The sequence below is a fragment of the Gorilla gorilla genome, chromosome 14, assembly GCF_029281585.2.
Source record: "Gorilla gorilla gorilla isolate KB3781 chromosome 14, NHGRI_mGorGor1-v2.1_pri, whole genome shotgun sequence".
Classification (NCBI taxonomy): domain Eukaryota; kingdom Metazoa; phylum Chordata; class Mammalia; order Primates; family Hominidae; genus Gorilla; species Gorilla gorilla.
Window position 1 is genome coordinate 42,379,183 of NC_073238.2, and position 14,972 is coordinate 42,394,154.

A 14,972-nucleotide genomic window follows, 5' to 3' on the forward strand; every position below is an offset into this window, starting at 1 on the left:
CAAAAAAAAAAAAAAAAGGAAAAGAATAAAGGCCGGGCACGGTGGCTCACGCCTGTAATCCCAGCACTTAGGCAGGGTGAGGCGGGAGGATCGCTTGAGCCCAGGAGTTCGAGATCAGCCTAGGTAACATGCCGAAACCCCGTCTCTACAAAAACAACAACAACAAAAAGCAAAAAACAAACCCAATTCAATATGAGCAGCAAAATGCAACTTAGCTTAATCAATGAGGAACTGCAAACTGACCAATCGAGGGACTGTCCTTCTTTAAACAATCAAATCTTTTCTTTGTCTTGCTTCCGGGAACACATTATAGAAAGAAGTCTTACCCTTGAATCTCCTCACTGGAGCCCACCTGCTTGCCGTCTGGTACTGCCTGATTCATGAATTGCTTTCTGCTCAAATATACTCTGTACAACTTTAATGTGCCTAAGTTTATCTTTTAACATGTTTCTTGACCATTTAGGTTTCATGTTCCAAAAATGAAATGCCTACTCATGTCCTTTGTTCATTTCTCTACTAGGTTTTCATTTTGTTTGTTTTTCTTATTGACTTATTGACTTATATAGATTGTTTATCTTATTGACTTTACATATTATGACTATTAATCCTTTGTTGACTGTGAACTGCAAGTATTTTTTCCCATCTTGAGGTGATTTTTACTTTTTCTCCCTGTAATTTCTAACAATTGGTTCTTATCATACCCTCTAGAGCAACTTCTTTAAAGTCTAGCTTTGATTCCATATGAAAATCTTTCAAATATTTAAAATCAGAAACCGAGATCAAGGGAGATAATTACCATACAAGGTACTTTAACTAGTTAGCTCAGGTTTCCTGACTCAAATCCCAAAAGAATTTCCTCTGCATTACACTGCAATCAATCTTACCGTCTCCTCAAAACATTTCCTTCTATGTACTACACATTCCCAATTCCTTCAACTGCTCCTAATTTAAAGAATTCCAAGTTTTCCACTATCCTGGTTGCTCATTTTGTCAGTATTCATCTTTAAAAAAGTAGAACTGAAATGAATAATCTTCTATTAATTTCCTTAATTTAGACGTTATATTTTCATGAACACTGCCAAGGTTCAAATTTACTTTTTTGGCAACCATGCCACGCTGGTGGTTAATACTGAGCTTGTGGTTGACTAAACCCTTTCCTCTTTTTCACACTGACTGTTGCCATATCTCTCCCACCTATTTTTTGGACCCCACCACCTTGCAGAATGCTAAAAATAAGTTATAATTTACTTGAATAATTGTTGTTACATTTTTACATTGTAAATCTTAAGTGAAAGGAATATACCCTAAGTATAACAGAGACACAGCAGATGCCCACTTACCTTATACAACTGTTTATACTTGGCAAGAAAATTTTAAAAGGAGAGAAAAAAGGAGAAAGAGGAAGAGAAGTAGAGAACAAGAAATGTCCTAGCTTCATCCAACCTGGGGCACGTATTTACTGTCCCACAGAGGCGGTGAGGGACTAGAAAGGGGGCAGGGAACATGACCGACATTAAAGAGCAACATAAGGTGATTCTCGGCTTTGGAGCTTGTAGGGCTCTGGTCCTATCATTTTCAGAGTAATTAAAGGACTTTCCAGAATAAATTTTGGGTAATTTTGACTTTAGCTAATGTATACCTTACAGGCTGACTTTAGAACCTTACTCCACCCCCAACCCCAGTAAGATGACGCTTCTGGGACTCTTGCGTGCTCTCTTCTGTTAGTAGCTTTGACAGCAAGACCCACACATTCTCACACAAGACCCAGGGCAGTGTGGTGCAGAAAGCCTCCAGCTGTGCCCACCACCACACCTCTCAGAGGGGCTGTTTTCTCATCTACATGCATGCAGGATCGCTGTGAGCATCTGAGATGAAACAGGCAAAAGATCTTCAGCAAAGGGCAGTTGTGGTTACTCCTGACCCAGGGCACCTCTGTGGGCCGGACATTGAGTCACTGACAAGGAAGAGGAGAGCCTGGCAAGTTGTGTCAATGTGTGGGGGGGACCTAATTTCAAGTTATATTAACCCAGGGTTTTTGGAGCACTGCACTGGCCCCTAAAAGCACGAGGACCTAAGTGAATGCAGCCACCTTTAGTCCTTCTTGGTCATGGAAGGTGAAGCAGCAAGTTCAGTGTGCATAGCACCGAGTCTGTGCATGATGGGGACAAAACAAGGAGAAGCCAGAAAGCACACGCAGGTGGTGCCTCTGCCAACTGCACAGCTGCCTCCCTTGGTAAGAACATCTGGACCGTTCCTTACAGTTTGCATATGGTCTGGCATGCGTGTGGGCCTGCGCTGTCCAACACAGTAGCCCCTAGCTGCATGGGGCTATTTACATTCCAATTTTAACAAATTAAAATTAAATAAAATTAAAACTTTAGTTCCTCAGTCACCTTAGCCACCTTTCAAGTGTTCAACAGCCCCACGTGGCCAGTGGCTACTGTATCAGAAAGAACAGACAAAGATCATTTTCATCATCTCAGAAAGTTCTATTGGATCACGCTGAGACCTTCCAATCCTGTGAGGTACGTATTTTTATCCTCATTTTACCAATAAGGAAATTGGGGCTCAGAGAAATTGTGACCTGCCATAGGTGGTAGTATCAGAACCAGAATTAGAACAGAGGTCTTCTGATTCCAAGGTCAAAGTGTTTTCCATTTCTTCCCTGTCAGCCATCTGCTACTGAACAGAGGACGTCCCAGGCGTTTTTAGCAGCAGTCACATTCTGAGAGCCCACGGCACACATCAGTGATTCATCAGTGATTCTCAGTCCTCTGTAGGTTCTACAGAGGGTTGACAGGAATCTAATCAATCCAACTACGTATCAAGGGAAACCTGAATATGTCTAGAGGAGATGGTCAAGCTAACGGGTTCTAAACCACTCCTTTGAAATATTGTATTCCAGGCTGGAATACTAGTAGCAGGCTGGACTTACTTCTTATACTCACTGTAAACAATATTGTGTAATTGGTAGCTTCACTCTGAATAAAAAGTAGGTATTCTCCAGCTTGGGTTTCTGTCATTTTCAAAATGACCATGGAAACAACTCCTCTGCAAAACAGGAAAGAGAACTAGTTATTTTGGAAAATGTGTGAAACTAAAAACAAAATTTCATAGTGACTAAAAAGGCAGTTTGGTACTCCAGCGTTCCCCGACTGGCACGGAAGCTGCTCTGTGGAGAACACAGCTTCTGTCATGTGCCCAGCACTCAGCCTGGGCGTTGCTCGTTGAACCCTGACTTTTAACCAGTCCTCCCCTTGAGGGTGGGAGAGCTCCATTCCGGTGCCATGATCTCACCTTCTCTGAGCTTCTAGGATCGAAAACTCCCATCTAAAAACACACAGGAGGCCGGGTGCGGTGGCTCACACCTGTAATCCCAGAACTTTGGGAAGCCGAGGCAGGCAGATCACCTGAGGTCAGGAGTCCGAGACCTGCCTGGCCAACATGGTGAAACCCTGTCTCTACTAAAAATACAAAAATTAGCTGAGAATGGCAGCAGGCGCCTGTAATCCCAGCTACTCAGGAGACTGAGGCAGGAGAACTGCTTGAACTTAGGAGGTAAAGGCTGCAGCAAGCTCAGGTCGCACCACTGCACTCCAGCCTGGGTGACAAGAGTGAAACTCCGTCTCAAAAAAAAACTGAAAAAACAACAACAAAAGCACAGTAAGCTGGGTGCAGTGGCTCACACATGTAATCCCAGAACTTTGGGAGGCCAAGGCTGGCAGATCACTTGAGCCCAGGAGTTCAAGACCAGCCTGGGCCACATAGTGAGACCCTACCTCTATTTTTTAAAAATTAAAAAAAAAAAAAAAAAAAAAAACGGCCAGGTACAGTGGCTCACGCCTGTAATCCCAGCACTTTGGGAGGCCGAGATGGGTGGATCACCTGAGGTCAGGAGTTCGAGACCAGCCTGGCTAACATGGTGAAACCTGTTTCTACTAAAAATACAAAAAATTAGCTGGGCGTGGTGGCGCCCACCTGTCATCCTAGCTACTCAGGAGACCGAGGCAGGAGAATCGCTTGAACCCGGGAGGCAGAGGTTGCAGTGAGCCAAGATCACACCATTGCACTCCAGCTTGGGCAACAAGAGCAAAACTCTGTCTCGAAAAAAAAAAATTAAAAAAAAACCTCCCACACACAGTGTTGGTGATACAGTCCCTTTAGCAGTGGCATGCCATTTCCTTCCATAAGAAAGCACCCTCTGTGATCACATGTGCCCAAGTCACCTGGTCACCAGCCTCAGCCTCAGTTTCCCATTCACAGAACACTGAGATTAAAAAAAAAAAAAGTTCTCCTAGTTTGTGCCTTTCTCTGTCTAACTGAAAGAACTCAAGCAAAATCTGACAAAAGGCATGTTCCTATAAAGTCATAATTACACTGAATATCACTTAGATGTAAAGAGAAAGATGTCTCAGTGTCAGTATTTTTAACTTTTCAGATAATCAGTAAACATAAATTGGGTTACGGGCATTCTCTTCCGAGAGATAACTATGATGTGTATTTGGTGCTATCCTCTCTCTCTAAAGCTGACAGTCCTCCTAGCACTTTGTTGAGTGATGCTGGATTTAAATTCACACTTTCTGGCCAGGCATGGTGGCTCATGCCTGTAATCCCAGCACTTTGGGAGGCCGAAGTGGGTGGATCACCTGAGGTCGGGAGTTCGAGACCAGCCTGACCAACATGGAGAAACCCTGTCTACTAAAAATACAAAATTAGCTGGGTGGGGTGGCGCATGCCTGTAATCCCAGCTACTCAGGAGGCTGAGGCAGGAGAATTGCTTGAACCCAGGAGGCGGAGGTTGCGGTGAGCCAAGATCATGCCATTGCACTCCAGCCTGGGCAACAAGATTGAAACTCCATCTCAAAAAATAAAATAAAATAAAATAATAAAATAAGTTCACACTTTCTGACCTTTAGACCCTTAACTGTGCAAAGTGTAGTCTTTCTCTAACAGTGTTAGCATCAGCTGGCAGTTGACAAAGATGCAGAATCTCAGGTCCCACTGAGACCTACTCATCAGAATCTGCATTTTAAACAAGATCTCCAGGCAATCCAAATACAGGTTATATTCGAGAAGCCCTGCTTTAAAGCAGCAAGCAGGTTCAATAGTACATGGGCCTGCATTCTTAAACACAGTCAATTAGTAGGTTATATACTTGATTTGCTTCTGCAGATCTATTTTGATGATATACTTTTTTTCTCTGAACCATTCGCCTGGCGTGAGCCACCACGTCTGCAGTCGCAGCAGTTTGGGAGGCGAGGTAGGAGGATCGCTTGAGGCCATGAGTTCAAGACTAACCTGGGCAACATATTGAGATGCCTTCCCAATAAAAAGAAAAAATGTGGCTGGCACTGTGGCTCACGCCTGTAATCCCAGCACATTTGCAGCCAAAAAACAAGAAGTGAGTAATACAATCTCAAAAGAGGAAAGGAAAATGAATGTGTTCCAAGATTTAGAACTCAACTTCAGAACTATACTCACTGTCCTGCAAATCACTTAAGAGAAGAATGTATTTGACCTTAAAAACGAATACAAATAACTGGTACAAGTTGATCACAGAGACGTTCTCCAAGACCCTATCAAGGGGCCTGATACCCCTTGCAGGCCATTTGGGTACTGTTTACTACATAGTTCCTGGAAAGCGCGTGCCTTCTCTACACCTAAGGGACAACAGGACAGCCACAAGAATGTAAAAGAAAGGCTGCGTTAAGAGGGCATTTAATTGACCTATGTCCTTTGCCCCATCTCATTTCAGCAAGAGGACAAGGACAGCAGGGGGCAGCAATCAGCATAGAGCTATACAGGGTTAGGACATTACCCACACATCCTGGCTAAGACATTTTTCTGGATGAGATCGATGTTCCTCACAGACAGATCAATGTCTTACTAAATAATCTGTAGATAGCACATAACATTGCAATTCTGCTTATCATATTGTGAAACAAAATAGATAAGATCAAATGTTCTTTTCCCAAGCATTTCCCAAGAATAAATTTCCTTTAAAAAAAATTTTTTTTTTAAGAATTTCTTGGCTGGATGCTTGGCTCATGCCTGTAATCCCAGCACTTTGGGAGGCCGAGGTGGGCAGATCAAGAGATCAAAAGACGGAGACCATCCTGTCCAACATGGTGAAACCCCACCTCTATTAAAAATACAAAAATTAGCTGGTCGTGGTGGCAGGTGCCTGTAATCCCAGCTACTCGGGAGGCTGAGGCAGGAGAATTGCTTGAACCCAGGAGATGGAGGTTGCAGTGAGCCAAGATCATGCCACTGCACTCCAGCCTGGCAATAGAGCAAGACTCCGCCTCAATAAATAAATAAATAAATAAATTTAAAAAAGAAATTTCTTGCTACACTAACAAGAATGAAATGAAAACTTTCTAAATTTTATCTTTAACATGATATCCAACTAAAAAACAAGACACTTAAAAAATCCCAAATAGACCCAGTGTGGTGGCTCACGCCTGTAATCCCAGCACTTTGGGAGGCTGAGGCGAGTGGATCACCTGAGGTCAGGAGTTTGAGATCAGACTGGCCAACATGATGAAACCCTGTCTCTACTAAAAATACAAAAAAAAAAAATGAAAACAAAAAACATTAGCCAGGAATGGTGGTGGGTGCTTGTAATACCAGCTACTCAGGAGGCTGAGGCACAAGAATTGCTTGCAGCTGAGAGGCAGAGGTTGCAGTGAGCTGAGATCGTGCCACTGCACTCCATCCTGGGAGACAGAGCAAAACTCTGCCTCAAAAAAAAAAAATTCTTAATTGTAAATAAGGTAAAAATATTTAAAAAAACAAAAAAAGAAAAAGGAAAAAAAACCTAGATATTCTTTTCACTATTTGTTTTACATTTTGCCAGCCACTCACTGCTTTCTATATACTTATACATGTGTCTGTGTGTATAGGTTTAACTTAATAGACTTAACCTGTTTCTTTTTTTCTTTTTTTTGAGATGGAGTCTCACTCTTGTCTCTCAGGGTGGAGTGCAGTGGCGTGACATCGGCTCACCGAACATCCCCCTCCGGGCTTCAAGCTATTCTCCTGCCTCAGCCTCCCAAGTAGCTGTGATTACAGGCCCACACCACTACGCCGGGCTAATTTTTTTATTTTTAGTAGAGATGGGGTTTCACCATGTTGTCCAGGCTGGTCTCGAACTCCTGACCTCAGGTGATCCTCCCACCTCGGCCTCCCAAAGTGCTGGGATTACAGGCATGAGCCACTGCACCCAACCAACTTTACTTTTCAGAGAGTTTTAGACTTACAGGAAAATTGAGCAGAAGACACAGAAAGATGCCATATATGCCCTTCCCTCCACACACAGTTTCCCTTATTATTAACATCTTGCATAGGTGTGATATGTTTGTTACAATTGATGAACCAATTTTAAGGTTCATAGTTTGGGCCGGGCACGGTGGCTCACGCCTGTAATCCCAGTACTTTGGGAGGCCGAGGTGGGAGTATCATCTGAGGTCAGGAGTTCGAGGCCAGCCTGGCCAACATGGTGAAACCCCATCTCTACTAAAAATACAAAAATTAGCTGGGTGTGGTGGTGTGCGCCTGTGATCCCCGCTATTCAGGAGGCTAAGACAGGAGAATTACTTTAACCTGGGAAGCAGAAGTTTCACTGAGCCAAGATCAGGCCACTGCACTCCAGCCTGGATGACAGAGCGAGATAGTTCGCATTAGGGTTCATTTTTTGTATTATACATCCTATGAGATTTGACAGATATATAATGTCATGTATTGATGCCCTAACTGTATTTTTAGTTCATTATTTCACTGAAGATAAGAGTTACAAAAAACAGGCTGAGGCCAGGCTCAGTGGCTTACACCTGTAATCCTGGTACTTTCGAAGGCTGAGGTGGGTGGATCGCTTAAACCCAGGAGCTCAAGACCAGCCTTGGCAACATGGTGAAAAACCGTGGTGCCTAGAAAAAATTTAAAAAATTAGCTGGGTGTGGTGGCACACGCCTGTAGTCCCAGCTACTTGGGAGGACTGGGGTGGGGGGATTACTTGAGCTTGGAAGGTCGAGGCTACAGTGAGCCAAGATTGTGCCACTGTACTCCAGCCTGGGTGACAGAGAGAGACCCTGACTCACACACAAAAAAAGGTTTACAATAAACATGAACAGAAACTTGAAACAAAATTCCAAATGAACCACATTTTATGTCAAGAAGGTATTCCTCCACTTACCTGTTTTGTAAATCAAAATGTGGCTGGCAATTCAGGGAGCTGTGCTTAAAGACCCAGAGACAGGAAATGTTCCCTGGGGCGTCGACCAGCACTTGCAGTGTGATGGAAGCAGATACATCCACTTCCACAGTGGCAGCTTCGTACACTGTCCCTGAGCTCTGGGGTCTCAACGCACACCCGAGGTCTTCCGGGGATTCTGATACCTACGTTGCAGATAGAACAAAGTGAATTCATGAAAACTGCAGGTCTAAGGCCTCCCCTTCTTCACATCAAAACTTTACCAAACATATGCATGCTGACACACTGCACGCAACACCCACACAAGCTGGAACCCACTGAGAACACGCTGCCGACTGAAGGTCCTATTAATTATAATTCTCTAAAGAAAAGATAAATAACACTGGGCTGCATTTCTAAAATGTTGTACGGACTGTCATGGCGTGTGTCCCCCTACCTCTGCAAGTTCATATGTTGAAGTCCTAAACCTCAAATGCAACTTTATTTGGAGATGGTCTTTACAGCGGTAATCAAGTTAAAATGGGTCATTAGGGTGGGCCTAAATCCAGTATGACTCGTGTCCTTATAAGAAGAGGAGGCAGGGCATGGTGGCTCACACCTGCAATCCTAGCACTTTGGGACGCGGAGGCAGGCAGATCACTTGAAGCCAGGAATTCAAGACCGGCCTGGCCAACATGGTGAAACCCTATGTCTACTAAAAATACAAAAAATTAGCTGGAAGTGGTGGTTGGCACCTGTAATCCCAGCTCCTCGGGAGGGTGAGGCAGGAGAATGGCTTGAACATGGGAGGCAGCGGTTGCAGCGAGCTGAGATCGCACCACTGCACTCCAGACTGGGCAACAGAGTGAGACTCTGTCTCAAAAAAAAAAAAAAAAAGAGGAGATTTGAAGGCAGATACACAGACAGTAAGAACACCATGTGAACAGAAAGACAGCCATCTTCCAACCAAGGAGAGAGGCCTGGAGCAGATTCTTGCTCACTGCCCTTAGAAGAAACCAACCCTGCTGACACCTTAATTTTGGACTTCTAGCTTCCAGAATTGTGAGATAATAAATTTCTGTTGGTTTAAGTTGCCCAGTCTGTGGTAGTTTGTTTTATCACCCCCAGCAAACTAATCAGACCGTAATTATAAAATCTATAATATATAGGTAAATATTTTTGTGATTGTTGGTATATAGATAAAAATTTATAAAGCGATGGTAAATTGGTATCTGTGTTAGAGGAAATTTAAAAACCAAATTTTCTGGGCAGATGTCCCCATAGCCACACTGCCACCACACTTCTTGCCTGCTTTAAATAATTGAGATATATTAGGCCAGGCGCCATGGCTCACGCCTGTAATTCCAGCACTTTGGGAGGCTGAAGTGGGCAGATCACTTGAGGTCAGGAGCTCGAGACCAGCCTGGCCAACATGGTGAAACCCCATCTCTACTGAAAATACAAAAAATTAGCTGGGTGTGGTGGTAGGCGCCTGTAATCCCAGCTACTCAGGAGGCTGAGGCAGGAGAATCACTTGAACCTGGGAGATGGAGGTTGCAATGAGCCTAGATCCCGCCAATGCACTCCAGCCTGGGGGACAGAGTCAGACTCTGTCTCGAAAAATTAATTAATTAATTAATTAAGATATATTGAGAGCAGGGGTTGGAGCAGCTTCTGCTGTGGAGTCCCTCACCTCCTATCTCCTTTACATGGCTGAACACAGCATGCACACATGCACACACATGAGCACACACATATTTCTTCAGGTGAAGAGCAGGGTAGCTCTTCTGCTACCAGTCAAAAACCATATTTCTGGTCTTAATTGTTCTCTTAGTAAGTATATGATAAGTGCAAGACCATCTGCTGAGTACTATGAGACTAGAAAAAAAAAAAAAAGACTAATCTTGCCCTTAAAGAGTTTGAGTCTCCTAGGAATAAATAAGTATAACACAGGAGAAATACAAGTGTCCCATAAAAAGATACCAAATACTTTGAAATGTAAATTGTAAGTGCCCTGGAACTTCAAAGGAGGGAGAAGAGATTTCTAAGCCGGATGTTTAAGTTTTTCACCCAAGTCCAGTAATTGAGCTGGATCATAAAAGATGGGCACAAGATAAAGTAAAAAATAATAGACAAGTCAAGCATGGTGGTACATGCCTGTAGTTCCAGCTACTCAGGAGGCTGAGGTGGAAGGATCACTTGAGCCCAGGAGTTCAAGTCCAGCCTGGAGAACATAGCAAGACCCCGTCCCAAAACAAAAAAACCCAGCTGACATACTAGAAGAAAATATGCCAACATATATTACACGTAAAGGGCGAATACCCCTAATATAAAAAGAACCTTTGAAAATTGAGGGACACAGAACCAAAACACAGTAGAAAACTGGGAAAAAGAATTGAATACACAATTCAAGAAAAAAGATATAAAGAATGGCCCTCAGCCAGGGGCGGTGGCTCACTCCTGAAATCCCAGCACTTTGGGAGGCCAAGGTGGGCGGATCACAAGGTCAGGAGTTCGAGACCAGCCTGGCCAAGATGGTGAGACCCTGCCTGTACTAAAAATACAAAAATTAGCCGAGTGTGGTGGCAGGCACCTGTAATCCCAGCTACTTGGGAGGCTGAGGCAGAGAACTGCTTGAACCTGGGAGGCGGAGGCTGCAGTGAGCCAAGATGGCACTACTGTACTCCAGCCTGGGCAACAGAGTGAGACTCCATCTCAAAAAAAGAAAAAAAAGAATGGCCCTCAAACATATGAGAAAATATTAAACCTACTTATAATTAGAAATCCGTAAGTTAAAACAAGACTAATATATCACTTCTCCTCTATCAGACTGGCAAAAAATTAAAAAATATGACAACACATTTTGTCAGTGAGGCCATGGGGAAACAGTTTCTCCTGCATTGCTGGGGGAACACACCCTGCACAACCCTTCTGGAGAAGAATTTGGCAATACCTAATAAAACTTGCGATTCACTCACCATTTGAGCCAGCAATCTCACTCCTGGGAATAAGCACACCTCTAGCAATTAATTGCAGCACAATTCGTAATTGCAAAATACTGAAAACAACCTAAATGCTCGTACATAGGAGAGTGGTTGAACAAATTATGGTACATCCACACCAGGGGGTACTATGTAGCTATAAAAAAGAATGAAGACAACCTCTAAGAACTGACTTGCAATGATTTCCTGGACATACTGTTAAGTGAAAAAAGCTAGGTGCAAAAAGTATCTACCTTCAAGTATGCTATGCTATGTAAGAAAGAGGAGAATATAAGGAAATATATATGTATCTGGTCACTTGTGCACAATAAATACTGGAATAATAGCAAAACATCTAAAGGGATTGGTTAAGTACAGGGATATGTAGAAAGAGGGTGGAAACTTGTCAGTAGGAGTGAGGAGACAGTGATACTTCTCTGAGTATACTGTTTCACATTGTTTTGACTTTTAGGACAAGAGTCATGTCATGTCTCAAAAAACAAGTAATTAAACCAACCAGGAGGGTCAGGCACAGTGGCTCATGCCTGTAATCCCAGGACTTTGTGAGGCCAAGGCAAGAGGATCACTTGAGCCCAGGAGTTCAAGATCAGCCTGGGCAACAAAGTGAGACCCTATCTCTACAAAAAATTAAAAAATTAGCCAGGCATGGTGATGCATGCCTGTGGTCCTTGCTACCCGGGAGGCTGAGGCAGGAGGATTGCTTGAGCCTAGGAGGTTGAGGCTGAAGTGAGCTATGTTTGTGTCACTGCACTCCAGCCTGGACAACGGAGCGAGATCTTGTCTCAAAGTAATAACAATAATAATAATAATAATAATAATAATCGAGGCGTGGTGGCTCACGCCTGTAATCCCAGCACTTTGGGAGGCCGAGGCAGGCAGATTGCTTGAGTCCAGGAGTTCAAGACCAGCCTTGGCAACATGGTATAACCCTGTCTCTAGTAAAAGAATATATAATAAATAAAATAAAATAAATAAATAAACCAACTAGAATATGTGAAATGAGGGGGCTGGAAGAAATATCAAGACGGAATACGAACCAAATTAATTCAATTGTATCACAAATAAATAATAAAACCATAGTGAAGGGGATGGGAAAGAAAGGAACTAACCTAAGTAACTTCAGAAAATAATACTTTGGATCCCTTAAGGCTAAAGACAAAAAGCACTGTACACAAATACTGTCCTTTAGTTAGTAAATCTATTTCTCACCAGGGTATGGGTTAGTAATTCTAAAATTAGATTATCTATATATTGTATTTCCAGGCTCTGCCTGCCGAGAGGGCCTAGAAGCAATGATATCCCAGCAGCAATGGGCACACCCAACTCTCAGATCTTGGTTTCTAAATACTACCCCCCAAAGAAGCCAGTGCTCTTTGGAGAAGTGCTGAATTCCAGGGCTAAGGCAAGAAAAGAAAAATACAAGATGAACCTGAACTATCTGGTAGTGTGTCAAAAATTAAGGAAGGGCTTGGAAAAAGATGAGGAGATGTTGAAAGGACACAGGAGCAAAACTGAAGTAACTCTCAATGGCCAAAGCTGGAAGAATTTGAGCAACAAAATAAATAATGATTGTATTGGGTTACAACCCAGAGGATAAAATAAATATTCATGGGCCTATACTGATATAAATAAAAAATTGAATAAATACGTACATAAAATGAGGGGAAAGGGACAGTGCTTCCTTACAAAACATTCCAATTAACATAGAGGGAATGTAGGAAAAAGAAAAGCACCATTAGGCAAACACCACCATAATAATCGTAGGCAAGATCCACCAATGGGTGCTAAAATCAGTAGGTGAAAATTAAAGAAGGAACAGGATATTTGCATCCCCTCCAAGACACTTATTAATTATAAGTGAAGAAAATAGTAACTTTGCAGTGGGGACACCTGGCATGCACCGTCTAAATCTAATGATCAAGGTTCACATCTTCATAATGACACCAAATGACTTCCTGTCACTCTGAATATGATGCTCTGGGAAGGGCACGCTCCTGGGAAATTCTTGCCAGAAATCCATAATCTCATTCTTGTTGCCAGGCTGGAGTGCAATGCATGATTTCGGCTCACCACAACCTCCGCCTCTGGGGTTCAAGTGATTCTCCTACCTCAGCCTCTTGAGTAGCTGAGATTACAGGCATGCGCCACCATGCCTGGTTTATTTTGTATTTTTAGCAGAGACGGAATTTCTCCATGTTGGCCAGGCTGGTCTCGAACTCCCGACCTCAGGTGATCCACCTGCCTGGGCCTCCCAAAATGCTGAGATTACAGGCGTGAGCCACCGTGCCCAGCCCCTGTAAAAAGTTTTTAAAAATTAAAGCTGGGTACAATCCACAATCTGGATAGACAAATCTGCAGGCTTCAGAGGAGAGAGAATAGCATGATAAATGCACAGTACAGAGGTGGTGGGCTCCACCGCTGGCAGTCCGGGAATAGCTTGAGCCAGGCTGACCAGGACCCAAGGGATGTTCTTGAAGGCCAGGCCACGTTCTTCACCACCTGGCAGAGCTGAGTCCCACGGAGCCACGAAGGCACTGGAATTTAAGAGACTGTGATATCTAAAACTCACAATGTTAAAAAAAAAATACAACTTTTGTAATAACAGTGAAGTTCAGTCTGTTGATCTTCTTATAACAAGTATAGCTAACTAATGAGGACATGAAATCGCTAACACAGTTGTTGTCTGCTTACGTAAGTAAAACAGCTGCACAAGCTGTGAAAAGTCCAGAGAAAGCACGTAAAATGATCCATCACACAAAGTCCACCATTCTTTCCCAAATCCTTGTTACAGAAAACCAACCAACAAACAAACAAATCAACAACTCATTCTCTAGAAGTACAGGGTGGGACATGGCAAATAAAGAAAATGAGCTGGCTTGTGCAGGCCACCTGCCTGAAATATGAGGTCATGATTGTCAAACACATTTGGTCAACTCCAGTAACTTCAGTTCTTCACAAACAGAAAGCCCGTCATTAAACCATAGTGGAGACTTTTTGTTTTTATTATTTTTGTTTTTATTATGTTTTGTTTTGTTTTGTTTAGACTGTGCCGCAATGGCACAAGATCTGTTCAGGAGGAATGTGACATTAAATGCAGCTTTGACTTTCTGGAGGAAGGGAGGTATAAATGAACCTATTTGGTAAGGAGAGATAATTTTAGAGTTATGGTGGATTGCCTGCCTATGCTCTCTAATCACTGACAGGGAAAAAAAAAACAGTACATCTCAATCAGCTGCTGTGAATACTTGGTGCCTTAGCACAGTCACCTCTTAAAAGCAAATTTGAAGAATATGGAATAGTTGGTGATATGGTTTGGATGTGTGTCCCCTCCAAAGCTCATGTTGAAACGCGATTCCCAGCCGGGTGCAGTGAGTGGCTCATGCCTGTAATCCCAGCACTTTGGGAGGCCAAGGTGGGCGGATCACCTGAGGTCAGGAGTTCGAGACCCACCTGGCTAACATGGCAAAACCCGTCTCTACAAAAAAAAAAAAATCTATGATATATATCATATATATATATGAGATATATATCAGCCAGTAGCAGTGGCTCATGCCTGTAATCCCAACACTTTGGGAGGCCAAGGCAGGCTGGAGTGCAGTGGCACAATCTTGGCTCACTGCAACCTCCACCTCTTTGGCTCAGATGATCTTCCGGCCTCAGCCTCACAAGTAGCTGGGACCACAGGCGCACACCACCATGGCTGGTTAATTTTTTTGTTGTTGTTGTATTTTTGATAGACACGGGGTTTCACCATGTTCCTCAGGCTGGTCTCAAACTCC

General features: G+C 43.2%; 1 protein-coding gene across 1 annotated transcript in view; it reads right to left on the reverse strand.

Moving 5' to 3' along the window:
- Positions 1-14,972, reverse strand: part of FLT3 (fms related receptor tyrosine kinase 3) — a 97,763-nt gene that overhangs the window by 50,974 nt on the left and 31,817 nt on the right. The window contains exons 3-4 of the mRNA XM_019039485.4: positions 8,195-8,397; positions 2,936-3,051 (exon numbers count right to left, since the gene is read on the reverse strand). Coding sequence (XP_018895030.4) covers positions 2,936-3,051; positions 8,195-8,397 — 319 coding nt within the window. The remainder of the gene's footprint in view (positions 1-2,935; positions 3,052-8,194; positions 8,398-14,972) is intronic.